This window comes from Taeniopygia guttata, chromosome 29 (genome assembly GCF_048771995.1).
Source record: "Taeniopygia guttata chromosome 29, bTaeGut7.mat, whole genome shotgun sequence".
NCBI classification, from domain to species: domain Eukaryota; kingdom Metazoa; phylum Chordata; class Aves; order Passeriformes; family Estrildidae; genus Taeniopygia; species Taeniopygia guttata.
The window spans coordinates 3458981-3482883 of NC_133054.1; the positions used below are offsets into that span (position 1 = coordinate 3458981).

The 23903-nt window shown below is 54.3% G+C and overlaps 2 protein-coding genes and 1 long non-coding RNA gene across 5 annotated transcripts in view; 1 reads left to right on the top strand and 2 right to left on the bottom strand.

Annotated features, from left to right (window-relative positions):
* Window positions 1-911, bottom strand: part of LOC115491394 (natural resistance-associated macrophage protein 2) — a 34479-nt gene extending 33568 nt beyond the window's left edge. The window contains exon 1 of one of the 2 annotated variants that reach the window (XM_072919638.1): window positions 834-910. In XM_072919638.1, the coding sequence (XP_072775739.1) occupies window positions 834-867 (34 nt within the window). In that variant the 5' untranslated portion in view covers window positions 868-910. Of the gene's footprint in view, window positions 1-833 lie in introns of both variants that reach the window. The other variant, XM_072919639.1, reaches the window with a different exon arrangement.
* A 2505-nt stretch (window positions 912-3416) lies between these two features.
* On the bottom strand, window positions 3417-5285 carry LOC121468239 (uncharacterized). Its single transcript, XR_012052208.1, has 2 exons — window positions 5154-5285; window positions 3417-4048 (listed from the first exon to the last, which is right to left on the bottom strand). It is a non-coding gene; the product is annotated as an uncharacterized lncRNA (long non-coding RNA).
* Window positions 4832-21930, top strand: LETMD1 (LETM1 domain containing 1). 2 transcript variants are annotated; one of them, XM_072919642.1, is made up of 9 exons: window positions 4832-4995; window positions 5469-5647; window positions 8551-8666; window positions 11554-11636; window positions 13088-13274; window positions 14287-14388; window positions 15470-15622; window positions 17718-17814; window positions 19886-21930. In XM_072919642.1, exons 1-9 carry the CDS (start codon window positions 4886-4888, stop codon window positions 19954-19956), a joined length of 1098 nt encoding a protein of 365 aa, XP_072775743.1. In that variant the 5' UTR covers window positions 4832-4885; the 3' UTR covers window positions 19957-21930. The 2 variants fall into 2 exon arrangements, 1 of the variants encoding a protein (XP_072775743.1); XR_012052207.1 differs by lacking the exon at window positions 4832-4995 and having other exon boundaries at window positions 5012-5647; window positions 19886-20075; window positions 21678-21930.
* The last annotated feature ends 1973 nt before the right edge of the window (window positions 21931-23903 follow it).

Consider the following 23903-nt stretch of genomic DNA (forward strand, 5'->3'; position numbering starts at 1 on the left):
GGTTCCTCAGGATCCCCCAAATCCCCCCCAAATCCCCCCAAATTCCCCCCAAATCCCCCCCAAATCCTCCCAAATCCTCCCAAATTCCCGCTCCTGTGTCCTCCCCAAGCCCCTGGTGGGTCCCTTCCAGCTCAGGGCATTCCTGTATTCCCTGGGGATAACTGGCTCAACTGCCCCTTCCTGAGGGCCAGACCCGAGGATTTAACTGGGATTTAACTGGGATTTAACTGGGATTTAACTGGGATTTAACTGGGAATGGCAGCAGCACTGGGCAGGAGCAGCCTGGCATTGCCAAAGGTGCTGCTAAATGGCCAAATCCTGGAAAAACGAGAAATCCAGGAGGTGGGATGGGAAACTCCACCACACCCAGCCCTGACAGCACAGGAATAACCCAAAAAAAATTCCTAAAATTAGGAACAAACCCTGGTGGAAGCCTCGCTGCCCACCTGCACCCAGGTGTGAAATCTGGGAAACCACCCAAAGTGCCCAAAAGTGGTTTGGGGCTGGGGGCAACGAAAACTCCCGGGGTGTAGATATTGCCAGAAAGCAATAATAAAAATTAAGAGTTTCTAAGCAGGCAGAAGCCTGAAAATCTGTTAGGAAATAATGTAAATAATTCTTTATCTCTGTTATTATTCAGATTATTTATAAATAAGTTCTACCAATGCACACCGATGGCTTGCAGTGTTTTTGCTTCCTAACAGAATTGGTCTAGACAAATCTCTGTATAAAAAAGGGATGGATTTTATAATAAATCACAATTCTACTCTCACATTCTGAGTAGAAATTTTTCCTTCCCATCCCACCTCAGCAGCATCACCGGGGGCACTCACCGAGCTCACAGGCAGCACCAGCAGGGGTGGGCATGGCTCCTGCAGCATCCTCTGCACCCCAGCGCTGCCCCCTCCCTATTTAAGGGGTGTCCCCTCCCTCCCCCCACCCAGAGCAGAGTTCCCCGGCAGCGTTAATTAATTAACCGCTCATTAAGGCGCTTTGATGAGCCCATGGAGCCGGCCGGACTCTGCTCGGGCAGCCCCGGGACGTGCGGCAGGAACCGTCCCGGGCATCGCCCCGACCTTATCGGGGTCAGCGAGAGCACCTGGCACAGGTGGGGCGTGAGCCCTGCCACGTATGGGGCTCATGGATTAATTCAATTTGGGGCAGCTAATTATAGATAAATCAATGAACAAGAATTTATTAAGCAAGCGGTATTGTTATAAGTGAAAATTTGTCCAGCCGAATTTAAAATGAAAAAGTAAAATATTTATTTTGCAAGCCAATTTTATCTAGCCAGACACAAGTGTTATGAATGAAAATTTGTCCAGCCGAATTTAAAATGAAAAAATAAAATATTTATTTTGCAAGCCAATTCTATCTAGCCAGACACAAGGAAAGAACAGAGCTGAGCCTGGCTCTGAATTCAGCCTCAGCAGAGGTTTTCCTCCATGCCCACACACCTCCATCCTGGCACAAGCGGGTTTTATAGGGAAAATTCGGGTTTTATAGGGAAAATTCGGGTTTTATAGGGAAAATTCAGTTTTTATAGGGAAAATTCCACCTGAGGCCAAGATTTCAGCAGTCAGTCTTTTCTTCTACTCAGAGTCCATATGTTAATAAGATTTTCTTTTTTTGGTTATGAAGAAGAACAATTCAGTGTCCGGAGTTGAATCTCTTGATGAAATTTATGGGAACCTGCATTGACATGGATCTGCCTGAGGATTTCCATGATCTCCATCTCAGGTCCATGATCTCCATCTCAGGTCCATGATATCCATCTCAGGTCCATGATCTCCATCCCAGGTCCATGATATCCATCCCGGGTCCATGATATCCATCTCAAGTCCCTGATATCCATCTCAGGTCCATGATATCCATCCCAGGTCCATGAGATCCATCTCAGGTCCATGATATCCATCTTGGGTCCATGATATCCATCTCAGGTCCATGATATCCATCTCAGGTCCATGATATCCATCTCAGGTCCATGATATCCATCTCAGGTCCATGATATCCATCTCAAGTCCATGAGATCCATCCCATGTCCATGATATCCATCTCGGGTCCATGATATCCATCCCAGGTCCATGATATCCATCTCAGGTCCATGATATCCATCTCAAGTCCATGATATCCATCTCAGGTCCCTGATATCCATCTCAAGTCCATGATATCCATCCCAGGTCCATGATATCCATCTCAGGTCCATGATATCCATCTCAGGTCCATGATATCCATCTGAAGTCCATGATATCCATCTCAGATCCATGATATCCATCTCAGGTCCGTGAGATCCATCTCAGGTCCATGATATCCATCTCAAGTCCATGATATCCATCCCAGGTCCATGATATCCATCTCAAGTCCATGATATCCATCTCGGGTCCATGATATCCATCTCAGGTCCATGATATCCATCCCAGGTCCATGATATCCATCTGAAGTCCATGATATCCATCTCAGGTCCATGATATCCATCTCAGGTCCATGATATCCACCTCAGATCCATGATATCCATCCCAGGTCCATGATATCCATCTCAGGTCCCTGATATCCATCTCAGGTCCATGATATCCATCTCAAGTCCATGATATCCATCCCAGGTCAATGATATCCATCCCAGGTCCTTCATATCCATCTTATGTCCATGATATCCATCTCGGGTCCATGATATCCATCTCAGGTCCATGATATCCATCCCAGGTCCATGATATCCATCCCAGGTCCATGATATCCATCTCAGGTCCATGATATCCATCTCAGGTCCATGAGATCCATCCCAGGTCCATGATATCCATCCCAGGTCCATGATATCCATCTCTGGTCCATGATATCCATCTCAGGTCCATGATATCCATCTCAGGTCCATGAGATCCATCCCAGGTCCATGAGATCCATCTCAAGTCCATGATATCCATCCCAGGTCCATGATATCCATCTCAGGTCCATGATATCCATCTCAGGTCCGTGATATCCATCCTGGATCCATGATATCCATCCCAGGTCCATGATATCCATCCCGGGTCCATGATATCCATCCCGGGTCCATGATATCCATCCCAGATCCATGATCTCCATCCCAGGTCCATGATATCCATCTCAGGTCCATGATATCCATCTCAAGTCCATGATATCCATCTCAGGTCCATGATATCCATCTCAGGTCCATGATATCCATCTCTGGTCCATGATATCCATCTCAGGTCCATGATATCCATCTCAAGTCCATGATATCCATGGATAAGCCACGTCCTTTTACCTGTAAATCAATTTTTAACACACACCAGGTTTTGCCTGCGAGGGTGGGGGGACCCCTAATACAAACATGTACACTCCAACAAATATTCAATATCACATATATCATATTAGAAACGGCACTAATTATATCTACTACACGTAACAGGGAGACTAATTACAGATAAATCAATTAACAAGAATTTATTAAGCAAAAGAACAGCGCTGGGCGGACAGGGAGTCTCTGCTCTGCCACGGCCGCGCCTTCCTCCTTTGACCTTTTTGTTTTTATAATCTTTTTTTTTCTTCCTGGTTGACGTGTTTTCTTTCCATGCACTCTGCGCCAGTGCAATTGGTTGTTGGGGGTCTTTATTTTTTCTGCCCTTGGTGGTCGTGAAAAACACCAATCAGTTGGTTTTTAAAATTTTTAAATCAAGTAATTGGCGTTTTTCACAAACCTAAAACTATATTTAACACACCACTTAAGAGAATTAACACAGCATCACTTTCTAACATTACACACATAATATTCATTGTAACATTTGTGAAAAGCCAATCATAAAATCTGCATTTTTCACATTGTGAAAAACGCCAATCACTTGGTTTTTAAAATCTTTAAACCAAGTAATTGGCGTTTTTCACAAACCTAAAACTATATTTAACACAGCACTTAAGAGAATTAATACAGCACAACTTTCTAACATTATACATATAATATTCATTGTAACATTTGTGAAAAGCCAATAATAAAATCTGTGTTTTTCACAGTGGCCATAGGGATGAAGGCTCCTCATCTTCCTTGCAGATTGTCCTTGGCCTAGAAGTTAATTAGTATAAAATTAATTACACAGCCTTCCCTGCTCGGCTCAAATTCTTCTCTCTTATTCCCTACTCAGTTCAAATTCTTATCAAAACGCTCGTTTTGATGAACAATGACCTTTTTATTTATTACAACGGGGACATCACAGCGACAGCGGCCCTGAGGGTGCCCAGGCCTGGCACCCAAGGGTGGCACCCAGGGGTGGCACCCGGGGGGCTGCGGGGATTTTTGTGGGAATTATTCCTGCGGGAATTAGTGTAAAAAGTGTAAAAATCTGGGTCTCAAATGGGGGGTCAGGAAAAGGGGGTTTGAAACCCCCTCTGCTTTTGGGGTGCCCCAAAATCGAACCTGCCATGAAATCCCCGGGCAGTGTTTGGCGTGTCCCGGTGCCTGGAAGGAGGAAAACGAACATCACCCACATGGGGCTCGGCTGCGAGGGAGGGAAGGAGCCACAGACACGGGAGAACCAGGAGAAAACCGGGAGAAAACCGGGAGAAAACCGGGAGAAAAACGGGAGAAACGAGCCCGGGGGTACCGACCCCTCTTTGGACTCCCGCACGCCCCAGGACAGCGGCAACTCCTGGAAAGCACTGGGGAAGTTTCAAACCGCGGGGAAACGGCAGGAAGGTCCCGGCTCACCCACCCAGCGGCCGCCGGGACAGAACCGGGACTGAGCCGGTCCCGGTTGGACCGGGGAGGACCCGGTCCCGCCCGGGGGAACGGAAAGGCGAGGGTTCAAGGCCGAGCCCGGAACCCCCAGCCTGCGCACACTTCCGGCGCGGCAGCCAATCAGCGCTCGGAAGCGCACGTGATCGCCGCCGGTGTGCCACCAAGATGGCGCTGCCCGGGGCCGCGGCCCGGGGCGGCCTTTGGCGCCTCAGCGCCGCCGCCCTGGGCCCCCCTCGGGGCCACGTGCAGCCGCAGCTCGCTCTGGGCCTGTCCAGGTGAGCGGGGCACCCCCGCGGGGCAGCCATACCCCGTGGTACCGGCGGGGACACGCTCCCATGAGGGAGACCCAAACACCGACCGCTAAATACCGACCGCACCCCTCCCAAACACCGACCACAATCGCGATTTCTCGCCAAATACCCCTTCCCTTTACCCCCCTCGTCCTCTCCGGCTCCTCCCGGTCCTGGCCGTGTCCTCCCACGCTGTTACACAGCCCTCGGTGCGCCCCCGTTACCGCAGCGCGTCTCCGTTACCGCGCTGCCGTTCCTCGCTCGGTGCCACCCGTTACCGCCCTCCCCAACCCCCCTCCCCTGTCCGAGCCTGGCACCGGAATCCTGCACCCATCCGGACCCCGATTCCCCGCCCAGCCCCGGGGGGTTCCCGGTTCCCCCAGTTCCCCCAGTTCCCCTCTCCGCGGGCACCGGGAGCCTCAAACGCGACCGGAGCTGAGGCGGGGCTGGGGGCGCAGCTCCCCGGTGCGTTCCCCGGTGTGTTCCCAGCTCTGCCGCTCCCCGGTGCGCTCCGTCTCCTCCCGCGCCCTCGTGGCCGCCGTGGCCGCCGCCGCCCGGCGGGCGAACGCCCGGTACGAGCGGTACCTGGAGCGGAGCTTCCCCCGGTTCTTCCTCCTCTACAGCACCTTCAAAACAGGTCAGTGCCCCCGGGGGGTCCCCAAAAATCGGGGGGTCCCCACAGGGGGGGTCCAAATGGGAAAAGAGGGTGGGGTGTTCCAAAAAGGGTGGGTCAAAAAAAGGGGGTCTGAAAAACTCACTTTTTTGGGGGTGTTTCAAAAGAGGGGGGCTGATGGGGGAGCTCAAACATTGTGGTCCTAAAAGAGGTCCCAAAAGGGGGGGTCCAAAAAAACCCACTATTTTTGGGGTGTTCCAAAATGGGGGAACCCCAAGAAAAAGGGGTGCTGATGGGGGGGCCCAAAAAATCTGGGTCCCAAAAGGGGGGTCCCAGCAGGTGAATTTAAAAAAAAGGGTCTGAAAAACCCACTTTTTATTGGGGTGTTCCAAAAACGGGTATCCCAAGAGGTGGGGAGTCCAAAGATCTGGGTCCTAAACTGGGGGTCCAGAAAAATGGGGTCTGAAAGAGGGTGGGGTGTCCAAAAAATTGGGGTGCTGATGGGGAAGTGCAAACTTCTGATTCCCCAAAGAGGTTCTAAATTGTGGGTCCAAAAAAATGGGTCTGAAAAACCCACTTTTTTTGGGGTGTTCCAAAAAGGGGTGTCCCAAAAAAAAAGGGGGGCTGATAAGGGAGTGCAAATGTCTGAGTACCAAAAGGGGGGTCCCAGCAGGTGAATTTAAAAAAAAGGGTCTGAAAAACCCACTTTTTTTTGGGGTGTTCCAAAAAGGAACCACAAGAAAAAGGGGTGCTGATGGGGGGGCCCAAAAATCTGGGTCCCATAAGGGGGGTCCCAGAAGGTGAATTTAAAAAAAAATAAAAAAGGGGGCTGAAAAACCCACTTTTTTTTGGGGTGTTCCAAAAAGGAACCACAAAAAAAAGTGGTGCTGATGGGGGGGCCCAAAAAATCTGGGTTCCAAAAGGGGGGTCCCAGAAGGTGAATTAAAAAAAAAATAAAAAAGTGTCTGAAAAAAACACTTTTTTTGGGGTGTTTGTAAAAGGGGGAACCCAAGAGTTGGGGAGTCCAAAGATCTGGGTCCTAAATTGGGATTCCAGAAAAAGAGGGGTCTGAAAGAGGGTGGGGTGTCCAAAAAAATGGGGTGCTGGTGGGGAAGTGCAAACTTCTGGTTCCCCAAAGAGGTTCTAAATTGTGGGTCCAAAAAAATGGGTCTGAAAAGCCAATTTTTTTTGGGGTGTTCCAAAAAGGGGTGTCCCAAAAAAAAGGGGGGGCTGATAAGGGAGTGCAAATATCTGGGTCCCAAAAGGGGGATCCCAGGAGGTGGATCCAAAAAAATGGGTCTGAAAAACTCACTACTTTTGGGGTGTTCCAAAAAGGAACCACAAGAAAATGGGGTGCTGATGGAGGGGCCCAAAAATTTGGGTCCCAAAAGGTACCAGCAGGTGAATTAAAAAAAAAAAAGGGTCTGAAAAACCCACTTTTTTTGGGGTGTTTGAAAAAAGAGGTGGAGAGTCCAAACATCTGGGTCCCAAATGGGGTCCAAAAAGGGGGGTCCCAGCTCGTGGGTCCAAAAAAATGGGTCTAAAACCCCACTTTTTTTGGGGTGTTTGAAAAAGGGGGAACCCAAGAGGTGGTGGGGAGTCCAAAGATCTGGGTCCTAAACTGGGATTCCAGAAAAAGAGGGGTCTGAAAGAGGGTGGGGTGTCCAAAAAAATGGGGTGCTGATGGGGAAGTGCAAACTTCTGGTTCCCCAAAGAGGTTCTAAATTATGGGTCTAAAATAATGGGTCTGAAAAACCCACTTTTTTTGGGGGTGTTCTAAAAAGGGGTGTCCCAAAAAAAGAGGGGGCTGATAAGGGAGTGCAAATATCTGGGTCCCAAAAGGGGGATCCCAGAAGGTGAATTTAAAAAAAAGGGTCTGAAAAACCCACTTTTTTTTGGGGTGTTCCAAAAAGGAACCACAAAAAAAAGTGGTGCTGATGGGGGGGCAAAAATCTGGGTTCCAAAAGGGGGGTCCCAGCAGGTGAATTAAAAAAGAAATAAAAAAGGTCTGAAAAACCCACTTTTTTTGGGGTGTTTGAAAAAGGGGGAACCCAAGAGGTGGGGAGTCCAAAAATCTGGGTCCTAAACTGGGATTCCAGAAAAAGAGGGGTCTGAAAGAGGGTGGGGTGTCCAAAAAAATGGGGTGCTGATGGGGAAGTGCAAATTTCTGGTTCCCCAAAGAGGTTCTAAATTGTGGGTCCAAAAAAAAATGGGTCTGAAAAACCAATTTTTTTTGGGGTGTTCCAAAAAGGGGTGTCCCAAAAAAAAGGGGGGGCTGATAAGGGAGTGCAAATATCTGGGTCCCAAAAGGGGGATCCCAGGAGGTGGATCCAAAAAAATGGGTCTGAAAAACTCACTACTTTTGGGGTGTTCCAAAAAGGAACCACAAGAAAATGGGGTGCTGATGGGAGGGGTTAAAAAAAATCTGGGTCCCAAAAGGGGGGTCCCAGAAGGTGAATTAAAAAAAAAAAATAAAAAAGGGTCTGAAAAACCCACTTTTTTGGGGGGTGTTTGAAAAAGGGGGACCCCAAGAGTTGGGGAGTCCAAATATCTGGGTCCCAAATGGGGGGTCCCAGCTCGTGGGTCCAAAAAAATGGGTCTGAAAAATTCACTACTTTTGGGGTGTTCCAAAAAGGAACCACAAGAAAATGGGGTGCTGATGGGAGGGCCCAAAAATCTGGGTTCCAAAAGGGGGGTCCCAGCAGGTGGGTCAAGAAAAAGAGGGGTCTGCAAGAGGGTGGGGTGTTCCAAAAAGGAGTATCCCAAGAAAAAGGGGTGCTGATGGGGGTGCCCCAACATCTGTGTCCCACAAGAGGTGCCAGCTCTGGGAAGGAGGACTCTGTTGCAGTGGGGCAGCAGCTGCAGCAGCCGTGCAGCAGCCGTGCAGCGCCTGGGGGTGGGTTCCTGAGGCAGCTGTGTCCCTGCAGGGCTGCAGGCGCTGTTCCTGGAGCTGCAGGAGATCAGGAGGATCAGGGCCAGGATGTCCCAGCTGCAGCTGAGCCCACAGCAGCTCCCGTACCGGGACATGGAGCGGCTGCGCCAGGTCAGTGGGGTGCCCCTGCCTCACTCAGCTTCATCCCTGCCTCCTCTGCCTCACCTCAGCTTCATCCCTGCCTCCTCTGCCTCACACAACTTCATCCCTGCCTCACCTCAGCTTCATCCCTGCCTCACTCAGCTTCATCCCTGCCTCACTCAGCTTCATCCCTGCCTCCCCTGCCTCACCTCAGCTTCATCCCTGCCTCCTCTGCCTCACCTCAGCTTCATCCCTGCCTCACTCAGCTTCATCCCTGCCTCCTCTGCCTCACTCAGCTTCATCCCTGCCTCCTCTGCCTCACTCAGCTTCATCCCTGCCTCACCTCAGCTTCATCCCTGCCTCCTCTGCCTCACTCAGCTTCATCCCTGCCTCCTCTGCCTCACTCAGCTTCATCCCAGCCTCATCTCAGCTTCATCCCTGCCTCCTCTGCCTCATCTCAGCTTCATCCCTGCCTCCTCTGCCTCACTCAGCTTCATCCCTGCCTCACTCAGCTTCATCCCTGCCTCCTCTGCCTCACTCAGCTTCATCCCTGCCTCCTCTGCCTCACTCAGCTTCATCCCTGCCTCACCTCAGCTTCATCCCTGCCTCCCCTGCTTCACCTCAGCTTCATCCCTGCCTCCTCTGCCTCATTCAGCTTCATCCCTGCCTCACTCAGCTTCATCCCTGCCTCCTCTGCCTCATCTCAGCTTCATCCCTGCCTCACCTCAGCTTCATCCCTGCCTCCTCTGCCTCACTCAGCTTCATCCCTGCCTCCCCTGCCTCATCTCAGCTTCATCCCTGCCTCCTCTGCCTCACTCAGCTTCATCTCTGCCTCCTCTGCCTCACTCAGCTTCATCCCTGCCTCACTCAGCTTCATCCCTGCCTCACTCAGCTTCATCCCTGCCTCCTCTGCCTCACCTCAGCTTCATCCCTGCCTCCCCTGCCTCATCTCAGCTTCATCCCTGCCTCACCTCAGCTTCATCCCTGCCTCACTCAGCTTCATCTCTGCCTCCTCTGCCTCACTCAGCTTCATCCCTGCCTCACCTCAGCTTCATCCCTGCCTCACCTCAGCTTCATCCCTGCCTCCTCTGCCTCACTCAGCTTCATCCCTGCCTCACCTCAGCTTCATCCCTGCCTCCCCTGCCTCATCCCTGCCTCATCCCTGCCTCACCTCAGCTTCATCTCTGCCTCCTCTGCCTCACTCAGCTTCATCCCTGCCTCCTCTGCCTCACCTCAGCTTCATCCCAGCCTCACCTCAGCTTCATCTCTGCCTCCTCTGCCTCACTCAGCTTCATCCCTGCCTCCTCTGCCTCACCTCAGCTTCATCCCTGCCTCCTCTGCCTCCTCTGCCTCACCTCAGCTTCATCCCTGCCTCCTCTGCCTCACTCAACTTCATCCCTGCCTCATCTCAGCTTCATCCCTGCCTCCTCTGCCTCACTCAGCTTCATCTCTGCCTCCTCTGCCTCACTCAGCTTCATCCCTGCCTCCTCTGCCTCACTCAGCTTCATCCCTGCCTCACCCCAGCTTCATCCCTGCCTCCTCTGCCTCACTCAGCTTCATCCCTGCTTCATCTGCCTCCCCTCAGCTTCATCCCTGCCTCCTCTGCCTCACTCAGCTTCATCCCTGCCTCACTCAGCTTCATCCCTGCCTCACCCCAGCTTCATCCCTGCCTCCTCTGCCTCACTCAGCTTCATCCCTGCTTCATCTGCCTCCCCTCAGCTTCATCCCTGCCTCCTCTGCCTCACCTCAGCTTCATCCCTGCCTCCTCTGCCTCACTCAGCTTCATCCCTGCCTCCTCTGCCTCACTCAGCTTCATCCCTGCCTCCTCTGCCTCACTCAGCTTCATCCCTGCCTCCCCTGCCTCACTCAGCTTCATCCCTGCTTCCTCTGCCTCACTCAGCTTCATCCCTGCCTCACTCAGCTTCATCCCTGCCTCCTCTGCCTCACTCAGCTTCATCCCTGCCTCCTCTGCCTCACCTCAGCTTCATCCCTGCCTCCTCTGCCTCACTCAGCTTCATCCCTGCCTCATCTCAGCTTCATCCCTGCCTCCTCTGCCTCACTCAGCTTCATCCCTGCCTCCTCTGCCTCACTCAGCTTCATCCCTGCCTCCCCTGCCTCCTCTCAGCTTCATCCCTGCTTCATCCCTGCCTCCTCTGCCTCACTCAGCTTCATCCCTGCCTCACCTCAGCTTCATCCCTGCCTCACTCATCTTCATCCCTGCCTCACTCAGCTTCATCCCTGCCTCCTCTGCCTCACTCAGCTTCATCCCTGCCTCCTCTGCCTCACTCAGCTTCATCCCTGCCTCACCTCAGCTTCATCCCTGCCTCCCCTGCCTCACCTCAGCTTCATCCCTGCCTCCTCTGCCTCACTCAGCTTCATCCCTGCCTCCTCTGCCTCACTCAGCTTCATCCCTGCCTCACTCAGCTTCATCCCTGCTTCCTCTGCCTCACTCAGCTTCATCCCTGCCTCACTCAGCTTCATCCCTGCCTCACTCAGCTTCATCCCTGCCTCACCTCAGCTTCATCCCTGCCTCCTCTGCCTCACTCAGCTTCATCCCTGCCTCCTCTGCCTCACTCAGCTTCATCCCTGCCTCATCTCAGCTTCATCCCTGCCTCCTCTGCCTCACCTCAGCTTCATCCCTGCCTCCTCTGCCTCACTCAGCTTCATCCCTGCCCCAGCTCAGCTTCATCCCTGCCTCCTCTGCCTCACCTCAGCCCCATCTTTGTGTCCCTTCCCTTCTGCCCCTCCCCTGCCCCATCTCTGCCCCATCTCTGCCCTCAGGGAACGGCTGCAGCTCCTCTGGGACACCTTCCCTGCCCAAAACCCGGGGGTGGGAGCTGCAGCCAGCACGGGGAGGGGAATTTTTGGGGTTTTTGGGGTTTTTGGGTGCTGATTGTGCTCCCCCTGCCCCCGGCAGTTCCGCAGGGACCTGCTGAAGATCATTCCCATCGGGATCATCGCCATCCCCCCCTTCGCCAACTTCCTGGTGCTGCTGCTGATGTGAGTACCCAGCTCTGAGCTCCCCAGTCCCAAATTCCCTGCAGGGGGGTTCTAGAGGCAGGAATCTCCCACTGGGAGAAGGAATATTATGGGAAATCCAGGGCTCCTGAGCAGCTGGCAGGTGTGGTGGAGCAGGAGCTGTTTGTTGTTTACATTACACAAATATTTATGGATTCTACAAGCACAGAATTTCTACATTTACATCTGCATTTCTGGATTGGCGCCTTTGTCTTGTTCCTCATTCTCTGCATTTCTCAGAGGGGGGATTGGTCACCTCCAGGTGTTTCACAGCCCTCTGTTATCCAGTTCTTGTGCTCCTGGTATTCAGTTTCCAGCCTCTTCTTTCTTAATGTAGCACAAATTATGTTCCAACAGCCTTGATTCCTGAGGCTTTGGTAACAAACTGGACTGGCAGTGCCAGCTCCTGAGTGCTGGATTGGCAGTGCCAGATCTGGGAGCTGAGTGCTGGATTGCCAGTCCACTTCCAGCTCATCCCACCCAGAGGAATCATGGAATCAATTGAAATAATTCAATAAAATAAATAATAATCATATCACTAAATATAATATAATAATATTAATAAATATTAACACACAGTAATAATAATAAAATAATAACCTCTGGGATTTGGCAGTTCTGCTGTCTCTCCTGGCAACCTGTGCCAGCAGCTCCCTGGCCACGGAGAGCAGCACAACCTTCCCAGGCCTTGCTGGGAGAGGCTGTGAGAAAAATCAGAGAAAAGAATGAGAAACAATTCTCATCTTCACCGGCTGCACCTGCTGTTGTGAACATGTGCAACGTGTTACGGAGATTTGTTTACCAAGGTGTGGTTTCTTAATTGGCCAATGGAGATGGTTTTTAATTTTTAATTAGAGGATCTGTAATTTTTAATTAGAGGACTAGTTAGATCTACCTGTATCATTAAAAATATAAGAGCAATGGGTTTCTCAATGATGCCATTTATAATGCAGGGATTGATCAGCTCCTGTGAATCATGCCCTGCCTGATTCCCTCTCTGTTTTTCCAGGTGTTTCTTCCTTCAGCATCTCCTGATCAGGCACTTCTGGAGTTCCTGGGTGCCCAAAGGGCCTCGTACCGGGCCATGCCACCCGGGCAATCTGTGCCAGCCTTTTGGTAAACCAATCTCCACAACTCATTGCACATGTTCACAACAGCAAGTGAAGATAATAATTGTTCCTCATTCTTTTCTCTGATTTTTCCCACAGTCTTTCCCAGAGAAAGCACGTGGTGATGGTTTTTAATTTTTAATTAGAGGACCAGTTAGATCTACCTGTATCATTAAAAATATAAGAGCAATGGGTTTCTCAATGATGCCATTTATAATGCAGAGATTGATCAGCTCCTGTGAATAGTGGAGTCAGCGCTGATCATTTCCCAGTGACAGCAGCCAGGTCCCCCTGCCCTGCCTGATTCCCTCTGTGTTTTCCCAGGTATTTCTTCCCCCGGCAGCTCCTGATCAGGCACTTTTGGACACCCAGACAGCAGCTGGAGTTCCTGGCTGCCTACGAACGCCGCCGCAGGGCCGTGTACCCGGCCGTGCTGCGGGCACTGGTGCGGGTGGCACGTGCCCTACCCGAGCCCCAGCCCCGGCACCTCCTGCTGCAGCTCTGTGCCCAGGTCTGTGCCACACCCTGCCCCTGGCTGGGCTTTAGAATGGGGGAAAGTTTAGTGAAATAAGGTTAAAGTTTTTTTTTTAATATATAATTAATAATCTGATGTGTTAAAGATGAAAGAAATTCATTTTTGGGGTTTTTTTTTAGGGGTTGAGAGTGAGGTAATATCAGTAGTCTTTGTTAAAGGGTTGGGTCCCCCTGTTGTGGTGGGGAGAATGGGGTTTTCTTTTGGTTTTCAATGGATCCACCTCGGGCAGCACAAGAACTCAGCCAGGGCTGCACCCCTGGTGAACCCAAAATGGTCACAAAATGGTCACAAAATGAACCCAAGATGGACCCAAAATGGTCACAAAATGAACCCAAGATGGACCCAAAATGGTCACAAAATGAACTCAAGATGAATCTAAAATGGTCTCAAAATGAACCCAAGGTGAACCCAAAATGGTCAGAAAACGAACCCAAGATGGGACCCAAAATGGTCACAAAATGAACCCAAGATGGACTCAAAATAGTCACAAAATGAACCCAACATGGTCACAAAATGAACCAAAAATTAACCCAAAATGCTCACAAAATGAACCCAAGATGGTCAGAAAATGAACCCAAGATGGGACCCAAAATGGTCACAAAATGAACCCAAAATTGACCCAAAATGGTCACAAAATGAACTGAAGATGGTCACAAAAATGGACCCCGGTCACAGAGTCTCTCACTTTTATAACTTTTGGTCCATTTGCATGCTGGGGTTAACTGTCCAAGTTCAGCCCAGCCCATGAAATCCCATCCTTTTTGTTTTTCTCTCTTTAATTCCCCATTATTTCTGCTCTTGGCCCTGAGACTGGGATCCTTTGTCCTTGTCCCCATCTGGAGCAGGAATTTTGTCTGTGTGAGCAGAGCTCCCATCCCATAATCTGAATCCCAGACCCAGAGAGCAAAGCAGCAGAGGGTGTGAAGGGTGGAAAAGCCAAACCTGGGGCTGTGGGAGGTCTCACCTGTGCCCACCTGGGCTCTTGCAGGTGCAGGGAGGTGCCCAGCCCCAGCTGGCACAGCTCCTGGCTGTGAGGAGTTCCTTTTCGGGCTCTCTGCTGCTGCTCAGCAACCTCCACGTGGATCATGTGGTGAGTTCAGTTAATGTACCCCAAAACCTGCCCAGCACAGGGGTCCTGGCAGCAGGTGAGGGGGGCTCAGGTGAGAGCCCACCTCCAGCATGAGGAGGATGTGGAGGTGCTGGGAACGAATCCAGAGGAGGATTTGGGGAAGTGTGTCCTTGCCATTGTTTCAGTGGAGGCTGATGAGTGGATTGGGAAATAAAATCAGTGCAGAAATAAAATCAGTGCAGAAATAAAGTCAATGCACAAATAAAATCAGTGCAGAAATAAAGTCAATGCAGAAATAGAATCAGTGCACAAATGAAGTCAATGCAGAAATAAAATCGGTGCACAAATAAAGTTGGTGCACAAATAAAATCGGTGCACAAATAAAATCGGGGCACAAATAAAATCGGGGCACAAATAAAATCAGGGCACAAATAAAATTGGTGCACAAATAAAATCAATGCACAAATAAAGTCAATGCACAAATAAAATCAACGAAGAAATAAAATCAATGCACAAATAAAACCGGTGCACAAATAAAGTCAATGCACAAATAAAATCGGTGCACAAATAAAACCGGTGCACAAATAAAATCAATGCACAAATAAAACCGGTGCACAAATAAAATCGGTGCACAAATAAAATCAGTGCACAAATAAATGCAAAAATAAAGTCAATGCACAAATAAAATCGGTGCACAAATAAAATCAGTGCACAAATAAAATCGGTGCACAAATAAAACCGGTCCACAAATAAAATTGGTGCACAAATAAAATCAATGCAGAAATAAAACCGGTACACAAATAAAATCAGTGCCCAAGTCTCTGCCCCTCCCCTAAACCATGGACAGCACCACCGTGACCTGTTTAGCTCCCACAAGCTCAGGTTGGAGATTTTCGGAGCTGTAGGAGCCCAGGTGTGCTCCAGGAGGGATGGGCACTCACCGGGAGGGATGGGCACTCACCGGGAGGGATGGGCACTCACCGGGAGGGATGGGCACTCACCGGGAGGGATGGGCACTCACCGGGAGGGTTGGGCACTCACCGGGAGGGACGGGCACTCACCGGGAGGGTTGGCACTCACCGGTGCCCTCCTGCTCCTGCAGAGAGCCCTGAGCCAGGTGCTGTTCCTGAGCCCGCACCTCCCGGCCTTCCTCCTGCGGCGCCGCCTGCGCAGCCACGTCCTGGAGATCCGCCAGCTGGACCGGGCCCTGCTGCTCCTGGGGCTGGGGCAGCTCTCCGAGGAGGAGCTGCGAGCGGTGAGAGCCCTCACAGCCCTGTGCCACCTTGGGTGGCATCTTGGGTGGCACCTCAGGTGGCACCCGGGGCATGAGCTTGCTCCTTTCTGGGGAAGTGTTTGCCATGCGGGGGTCACCACTGGGTGGGGAGGGGATCCTGAATTCAATTCCCCACATGGAGGGGGAACTGGGGTGGTGCTGGAGGTCCGTGTGTCCATCCCTGGCCGTGTCCGTGTGTCCATCCCTGGCTGTGTCCGTGTGTCCATCCCCACCCGTGTCTGTCTGTCCATCCCCACCCGTGTCCGTGTGTCCATCCCTGCCCATGTGTCCATCCCGGCCCGTGTCCATCTGTCCATCCCCACCCGTGTCCATGTGTCCATCCCGGCCCATGTCTGTGTGTCCATCCCTGTCCGTGTCCGTGTGTCCATCCCTGCCTGTGTCCGTGTGTCCATCCCCGCCTATGTCTGTGTGTCCATCCCCAGCCGTGTCCATCTGTCCATCCCTGCCCATGTCCGTGTGTCCATCCCCACCCGTGTCCGTGTGTCCATCCCTGGCCATGTCCGTGTGTCCATCCCTGCCCGTATCCATCTGTCCATCCCTGCCCATGTCCATGTGTCCATCCCTGTCCATGTCCATGTGTCCATCCCTGCCCGTGTCCGTCTGTCCATCCCCAGCCGTGTCTGTGTGTCCATCCCCGCCCGTGTCCGTGTGTCCATCCCCACCCGTGTCCGTGTGTCCATCCCTGGCCGTGTCCGTGTGTCCATCCCCGCCCATGTCCATGTGTCCATCCCTGCCCGTGTCCGTGTGTCCATCCCTGTCTGTGTCCGTGTGTCCATCCCCACCCGTGTCCGTGTGTCCATCCCAGCCCGTGTCCATCTGTCCATCCCTGTCCGTGTGTCCATCCCAGCCCATGTCCATGTGTCCATCTTCACCCATGTCCATGTGTCCATCCCCGCCCGTGTCCGTGTGTCCATCCCTGGCCGTGTCCGTGTGTCCATCCCCGCCCGTGTCCGTGTGTCCATCCCTGCCCATGTCCGTGTGTCCATCCCTGTCCATGTCCATGTGTCCATCCCTTCCCATGTCTGTAAGTCCATCCCCAGCCGTGTCCGTGTGTCCATCCCCTGCCCGTGTCTGTGTGTCCATCCCAGGCCGTGTCCGTTTGTCCATCCCTGCCCGTGTCCATCCCCGGCCGTGTCCATGTGTCCATCCCCGCCCGTGTCCATCTGTCCATCCCTGCCCGTGTCCGTGTGTCCATCCCTGCCCGTGTCCGTGTGTCCATCCCCGTCCGTGTCCGTGTGTCCATCCCTGGCCGTGTCTGTGTGTCCATCCCTGCCCGTGTCCGTGTGTCCATCCCCGGCTGTGTCCGTGTGTCCATCCCCGTCCGTGTCCGTGTGTCCATCCCTGTCCATGTCCATGTGTCCATCTTCACCCATGTCCATGTGTCCATCCCCGCCCGTGTCCGTGTGTCCATCCCTGTCCGTGTCCCTGTGTCCATCCCTGGCTGTGTCCGTGTGTCCATCCCTGCCCGTGTCCGTGTGTCCATCCCCGCCCGTGTCCGTGTGTCCATCCCTGCCCGTATCCATCTGTCCATCCCTGCCCATGTCCATGTGTCCATCCCTGTCCATGTCCATGTGTCCATCCCCGGCCGTGTCCGTGTGTCCATCCCTGTCCATGTGTCCATCCCTGTCCATGTCCATGTGTCCATCCCTGCCCGTGTCCGTGTGTCCATCCCTGGCCATGTCCGTGTGTCCATCCCACCCATGTCCCTGTGTCCATCCCTGCCCGTGTCCGTGTGTCCATCCCCACCCGTGTCCATCCCCACCCGTGTCCGTGTGTCCATCCCTGCCCGTGTCCATCCCCAGCCGTGTCCGTGTGTCCATCCCCGCCCGTGTCCGTGTGTCCATCCCTGCCCGTGTTTGTGTGTCCATCCCCGCCCATGTCCGTGTGTCCATCGCCGCCCGTGCCCGTGTGTCCATCCCAGCCCATGTCCGTGTCCATCCCCACCCGTGTCCATCCCCACCCGTGTCCGTGTGTCCATCCCCAGCCGTGTCCATCCCTGCCCGTGTCCATCTGTCCATCCCTGTCCGTGTGTCCATCCCTGCCCGTCTCTCCCCAGGCGTGTTTCCTGCGTGGGCTCAGCTCCTCTCACCTGGGCCATGCCGAGTGCCGGGCGTGGCTGGAGCGGTGGCTCCGGCTCTCCTGTGAGCTCCAAGGTACCTGTGCCAGGGCACCACAGCCCAAATCCCTCCCTGGGCACGGCCCTGGCACGGCTGGGCAGTTCTGGGGTGGCTTTGTGCCCGGCTGGGTTCACCTGGGCAGAGCCTGTGCCCAGGTGTGCCCGTCCTGCAGAGCTGTGCTGGCAGCGTGCAGCCCCGAGGGAGGGGAGTGGGGGGGAGATGTGGGATCAGGAGCCCAGTGCCCATCCAGTGCCCATCCCAGTGCCCATCCCAGTGCCCATCCCAGTGCTCCCAGTGCCCATCCCAGTGCCCATCCCAGTGCCCATCCCAGTGCTCCCAGTGCTCCCAATGCCCATCCCAGTGCTCCCAGTGCCCATCTCAATGCCCATCCCAGTGCTCCCAGTGCCCCAGTGCCCATTCCAGTGCCCCCAGTGCTCCCTGTGCCCATCCCAGTGCCCATCCCAGTGCTCATCCCAGTGCTCCCAGTGCCCATCCCAGTGCCCATCCCAGTGCCCATCCCAGTGCCCATCCCAGTGCCCCAGTGCCCATCTCAGTGCTCCCAGTGCTCACTGTGCTCCCAGTGCCCATCCCAGTGCTCCCAGTGCTCCCAGTGCCCATCCCAGTGCCCATCCCAGTGCCCATCCCAGTGCCCATCCCAGTGCTCCCAGTGCTCCCAGTGCCCATCCCAGTGCTCCCAGTGCCCATCCCAGTGCTCCCAGTGCTCACTGTGCCCATCTCAGTGCTCCCAGTGCTCCTGGTGCCCATCCCAGTGCTCGCAGTGCCCATCCCAGTGCCCATCCCAGTGCCCATCCCAGTGCTCCCAGTGCTCCCAGTGCCCATCCCAGTGCTCCCAGTGCTCATCCCAGTGCTCCCAGTGCCCATCCCAGTGCTCCCAGTGCCCCAGTGCCCATCCCAGTGCTCCCAGTGCTCATCCCAGTGCTCCCAGTGTTTCCAGTGCCCCCAGTGCTCCCCGTGCCCATCCCAGTGCTCCCAGTTCTCCCAATGCCACTCCCACCCCAGCCTCACCTCTCCCAGTTCTCCCAGTATCCCCCAGTGCCACCCAGTCCACCCAGAGCCCACCCAGAGCCCACCCAGACCCCAGCCTATGCCCACCCCAGCACCCCCAGTGCCCCCAGTGCCACTCCCACCCCAGCCCCACCTCTCCCAGTTCTCCCAGTGCCCCCAGTGCCCCCGGTGCCCATCCCAGTGCTCCCAGTTCTCCCAATGCCACTCCCACCCCAGCCCCACCTCTCCCAGTTGTCCCAGTGCCACTCCCACCCCAGCCCCACCTCTCCCAGTTCTCCCAGTGCCCATCCCAGTGCTCCCAGTTCTCCCAGTACCACTCCCACCCCAGCCCCACCTCTCCCAGTGCCCCCAGTGCCCCCCAGTCCATCCAGAGCCCACCCAGTGCCCACCCCAGTTGCCCCAGTGCCACTCCCACCCCAGCCCCACCTCTCCCAGTTCTCCCAGTATCCCCCAGTGCCACCCAGTCCACCCACAGCCCACCCAGACCCCATCCTATGCCCACCCCATCAGCCCCAGTGTCCCCCAGTGCCACTCTCATCCCAGCCCCACCTCTCCCAGTGCCACTCCCACCCCAGCCCCACCTCTCCCAGTGCCCTCAGTGCCCCCCAGTCTATCCAGAGCCCATCCCAGTGCCCATGCCAGTTGTCCCAGTGCCCCCCAGTGCCACTCCCACCCCAGCCCCACCTCTCCCAGTTCTTCCAGTGCCACTCTCATCCCAGCCCCACCTCTCCCAGTTCTCCCAGTGCCCCCCAGTCCATCCAGAGCCCACCCAGTGCCCACCCCAGTTGTCCCAGTGCCACTCCCACCCCAGCCCCACCTCTCCCACCTCTCCCAGTGCCCCCAGTGCCACCCAGTCCACCCAGAGCCCACCCAGATTTCATCCTATGCCCACCCCAGCACCCCCAGTGTCCCCCAGTGCCACTCCCACCCCAGCCCCACCTCTCCCACCAGTTGTCCCAGTGCCACTCCCACCCAGCCCCACCTCTCCCAGTGCCACTCCCACCCCAGCCCCACCTCTCCCAGTTCTCCCAGTGCCCCCAGTGCCCCCGGTGCCCGTCGCTCACCCCGCTGTGCCCCGCAGCCTCGGAGGTCTCCCTGCTGGCCCACAGCATGGTCCTGCTGGCCCTCAACGCCGGGCAGCCCCCGGAGTGAGCGCCCCGAGCACCCAGCCCTGCTGGGCACCCCTGGGTGCGCCTGCGTGCCCACCCTGTGCCCACCAAACCTCCTGCGGAGCCGCGGGCACGGCCGCGAGAGCTGGAGTTCCTGTGCCAGTAATTAACTGCAGCGCGTTAATTGGGGCAGAGCGAGCGGCTCCCTGAGCTGGGGATGGTCCTGTGGGATCTGCTGGATGTTCCCCTGGGATCTTCAGGATGTTCCTGTAGGATCTTCGGGATGTTCCCGTGGGATCTTTGGGATGTTCCTGTTTTGGGATGTTCCTGTGGGATCTTCGGAATGTTCCCATGGGATCTTTGGGATGTTCCTGTGGGATCTGCTGGATGTTCCCCTGGGATCTTTGGGACTTCCTCTGGGATCTGCTGGATGTTCCTGTGGGATCTTTGGGATGTTCCCGTTTTGGGATGTTCCCATGGGACCTTTGGAATATTCCTGTGGGATATTTGGGATGTTCCTGTAGGATCTTTGGAATGTTCTTCTGGGATCTTTGGGATGTTCCTGTGGGATCTGATGGATGTTCCCATGGGATCTTTGGGATATTCCTGTGGGATCTTTCTTTCTTTGGGATGTTCCCATGGGATCTTTGGGATGTTCCTGTGGGATCTTTGGGATGTTCCCGTGGGATCTTTGGGATGTTCCTGTTTTGGGATGTTCCTGTGGGATCTTTGGGATGTTCCTGTGGGATCTTTGGGATGTTCCTTTGAGATCTTTGGGGTGTTCCTGTGGGATCTTTGTTTGGGATATTCCTGTGGGATCTTTGTTTGGGATATTCCTGTAGGGTCTTTGGGATGTTCCTTTGAGATCTTTGGGATGTTCCCATGGGATATTTGGGATGTTCCTGTGGGATCTGCTGGATGTTCCCCTGGGATCTTTGGGATGTTCCTGTGGGATCTTTGGGATGTTCCTGTGGGATATTTGGGATGTTCCTGTGGGATCTGCTGGATGTTCCTGTGGGATCTTTGGAATGTTCCCATGGGATATTTGGGATGTTCCCCTGGGATCTTTGGGATGTTCCTGTTTTGGGATATTCCTGTTTTGGGATGTGCCTGTGGGATCTGCTGGATGTTCCCCTGGGATCTTTGGGATGTTCCTGTAGGATCTTTCTTCAGGATGCTCCTGTAGGATCTTTGGAATGTTCTTCTGGGATCTTTGGGGTGTTCCTGTGGGATCTCCTGGGAGGTTTTTGGGGTTCTGGGGTGGCTGGAGGGGCGTGGAGCCCACGGGGGAGGCCGGGAAGGGCCGGGTGGGGGGTCCCAGGACTGCACCCCCCAAATTCAGCCTCGTCAAAGCCCCTTTGACCTTTTCCCCTACATTTCCCCCCATGGGGACTTTGGGGGTTCCACTTTGCCCCCCCTGCCTGAGGAATTCCTGCTGCAGAGGGAATTCACCCCAAAACGGGGCCGCTTTGTGACAGGATTTGGTGGCCCCGGGGGTTTTGGGGGTGGCTCTGGTGCCCCACAGGGGACACCTGCACCGGTGGCCATGGGGACACCTGCACAATTTCCTTTTTGAAGCATTTTTGGGGTATAAAGGGGTGAGAGTCACCCCTTTCCTCACCCTTCCTGCTGGTTTTTGGGGATTTCAGAGCCCCCCATGAAGGAATTCCCCACTGGGGATGTTTAACCCCTTTTCAGCCACTAATCACATCTAATTTAACCATTTCTTTTCTTTTTCCACTTAAATATTCCCCTTAAATACAGCATTATTCAGGAAAAAGGAGCCCATTATGAACGTGCCCATTATTCCCGGGCACGGCTGAGGAAAAAAAAAAAATTGTAACATTGAAGAGAAGCTTTGGATTCACAAAATTTGTGAAAATAAAACCAAAAAATCCAGTGGGAGCTTGGAGGAATTGAAGGGGACATTGGATTTTGGGGGGCAGGGGGACTCAAGCACCAGGATAAACCAGGATCTGGTGGATTAAATCCAATAAAAATGATATTAAAATGCAAAGGGTTGCTGCAGGAGCACTGAAATCAGGTGAAAGTAGAATAAATTTTGGTAGTTCTGGTTTTTTGGGGCAGCAGCACCCGGCCCCACACTGGGGGACCCATCTGGGGTCACCCCCCTGGACACGGGCTGGGGGAGCAGGGGATCCGTGGGGGTCAAAAATACGGGAAAATGAGGATTTTCACCCTCAGCCCGGTGTCACCTCCCAGCCCTGTCACCTATTTGTCACCCCTCAGTCCTGTGTCACCCATTTGTCACCCTTCATTCCTGTGTCACCTCTCAGCTCCTTGTCACCTCCCAGCCCTGTGTCACCCATTTGTCACCCCTCAGCCCCATGTCACCCATTTGACACCCCTCAGTGCTGTGTCCCCTCCCAGCCCTGTCACCTGTTTGTCACCCCTCAGTCCTGTGTCACCTCCCAGCTCCGTGTCACCTCTGAGCTGTTTGTCACCTCTCAGTCCTGTGTCACCTCCCAGTTCTGTCACCCCTCAGTTCTGTCACCTCTGAGTCCTTTGTCACCCATTTGTCACCTCCCAACCCTGTCACCTATTTGTCACCCCTCAGCCCTGTGTCACCCATTTGTCACCCCTCATTTCTGTGTCACCTCTCAGCTCCTTGTCACCTCCCAGCCTTGTCACCTCCCAGCCCTGTGTCACCCCTCAGTTCTGTCACCTATTTGTCACCCCTCAGTCCTGTGTCACCCATTTGTCACCCCTCATTCCTGTGTCACCTCCCAGCCCCATGTCACCCCTCAGCCCTGTTACCTCTGAGCCCCGTGTCACCCCTTTGTCACCTCCCAACCCTGTCACCTATTTGTCACCCCCAGTCTTGTGTCACCCATTTGTCACCCCTCATTTCTGTGTCACCTCCCAGGCCCGTGTCACCCCACTGTCACCTCCCAGCCCTGTCACCTGTTTGTCACCCCTCAGTGTTGTGTCACTGCTCAGCTCTTTGTCACCTCCCAGCCCTGTGTCACCCATTTGTCACCCCTCGGCCCCGTGTCACCCATTTGTCACCCCTCAGTCCTGTGTCACCTCTCAGCTCTTTGTCACCTCCCAGCTCCGTGTCACCTCTGAGCTGTTTGTCACCTCTCAGCCATGTGTCACCTCTCAGTTCTGTCACCCCTCAGTGCTGTCACCTCTGAGTCCTTTGTCACCCCTTTGTCACCTCCCAGCCGTGTGTCACCCCTCAGTTCTGTCACCTCCCAGCCCTGTGTCACCCCTGTGTCACCTCCCGTGTCACCTCTGAGCTGTTTGTCACCCCTCAGTCCTGTGTCACCCATTTGTCACCCCTCATTCCTGTGTCACCTCCCAGTCCTGTGTCACCCCACTGTCACCTCCGACCCTGTCACCTGTTTGTCACCCCTCAGTCCTGTGTCACCTCTCAGCTCCGTGTCACCTCTGAGCTGTTTGTCACCCCTCAGGCCTGTGTCACCTCTCAGCTCCATGTCACCTCCCAGTCCTGTCACCCCTCAGCTCTTTGTCACCTAACAGCCCTGTCACCCCTCATTCCTGTGTCACCTCCCAGCCCCTTGTCACCTCTGAGTTGTTTGTCACCCCTCAGCCCTGTCACCTCCCAGCCCTGTGTCACCCATTTGTCACCTCCTGTGTCACCTCTGAGCTGTTTGTCACCCCTCAGGCCTGTGTCACCCCTGTGTCACCTCCCAGCTCTGTGTCACCTCCCAGTCTTGTGTCACCCATTTGTCACCTTCCAGCCCCTTGTCACCCCTCAGTTCTGTTACCTCAGCTCTGTGTCACCCATTTGTCACCTCCCAGTCCTGTCACTGTACCAGCCCTGTCACCCCTCACTCCTTTGTCACCCCTCAGCCCTGTGTCACCCCACTGTCACCTCCCAGCCCTGTCACCCCGTGCTGTGCCCGTGGGTGCCGTGTTGGTGCCCGGTGCCGGGGCAGGGGGCACGGGCTGGGCACCGGGAAGGGGCCGGGGGCACCGGGGGGGCTGGGATGGGGCACGCTG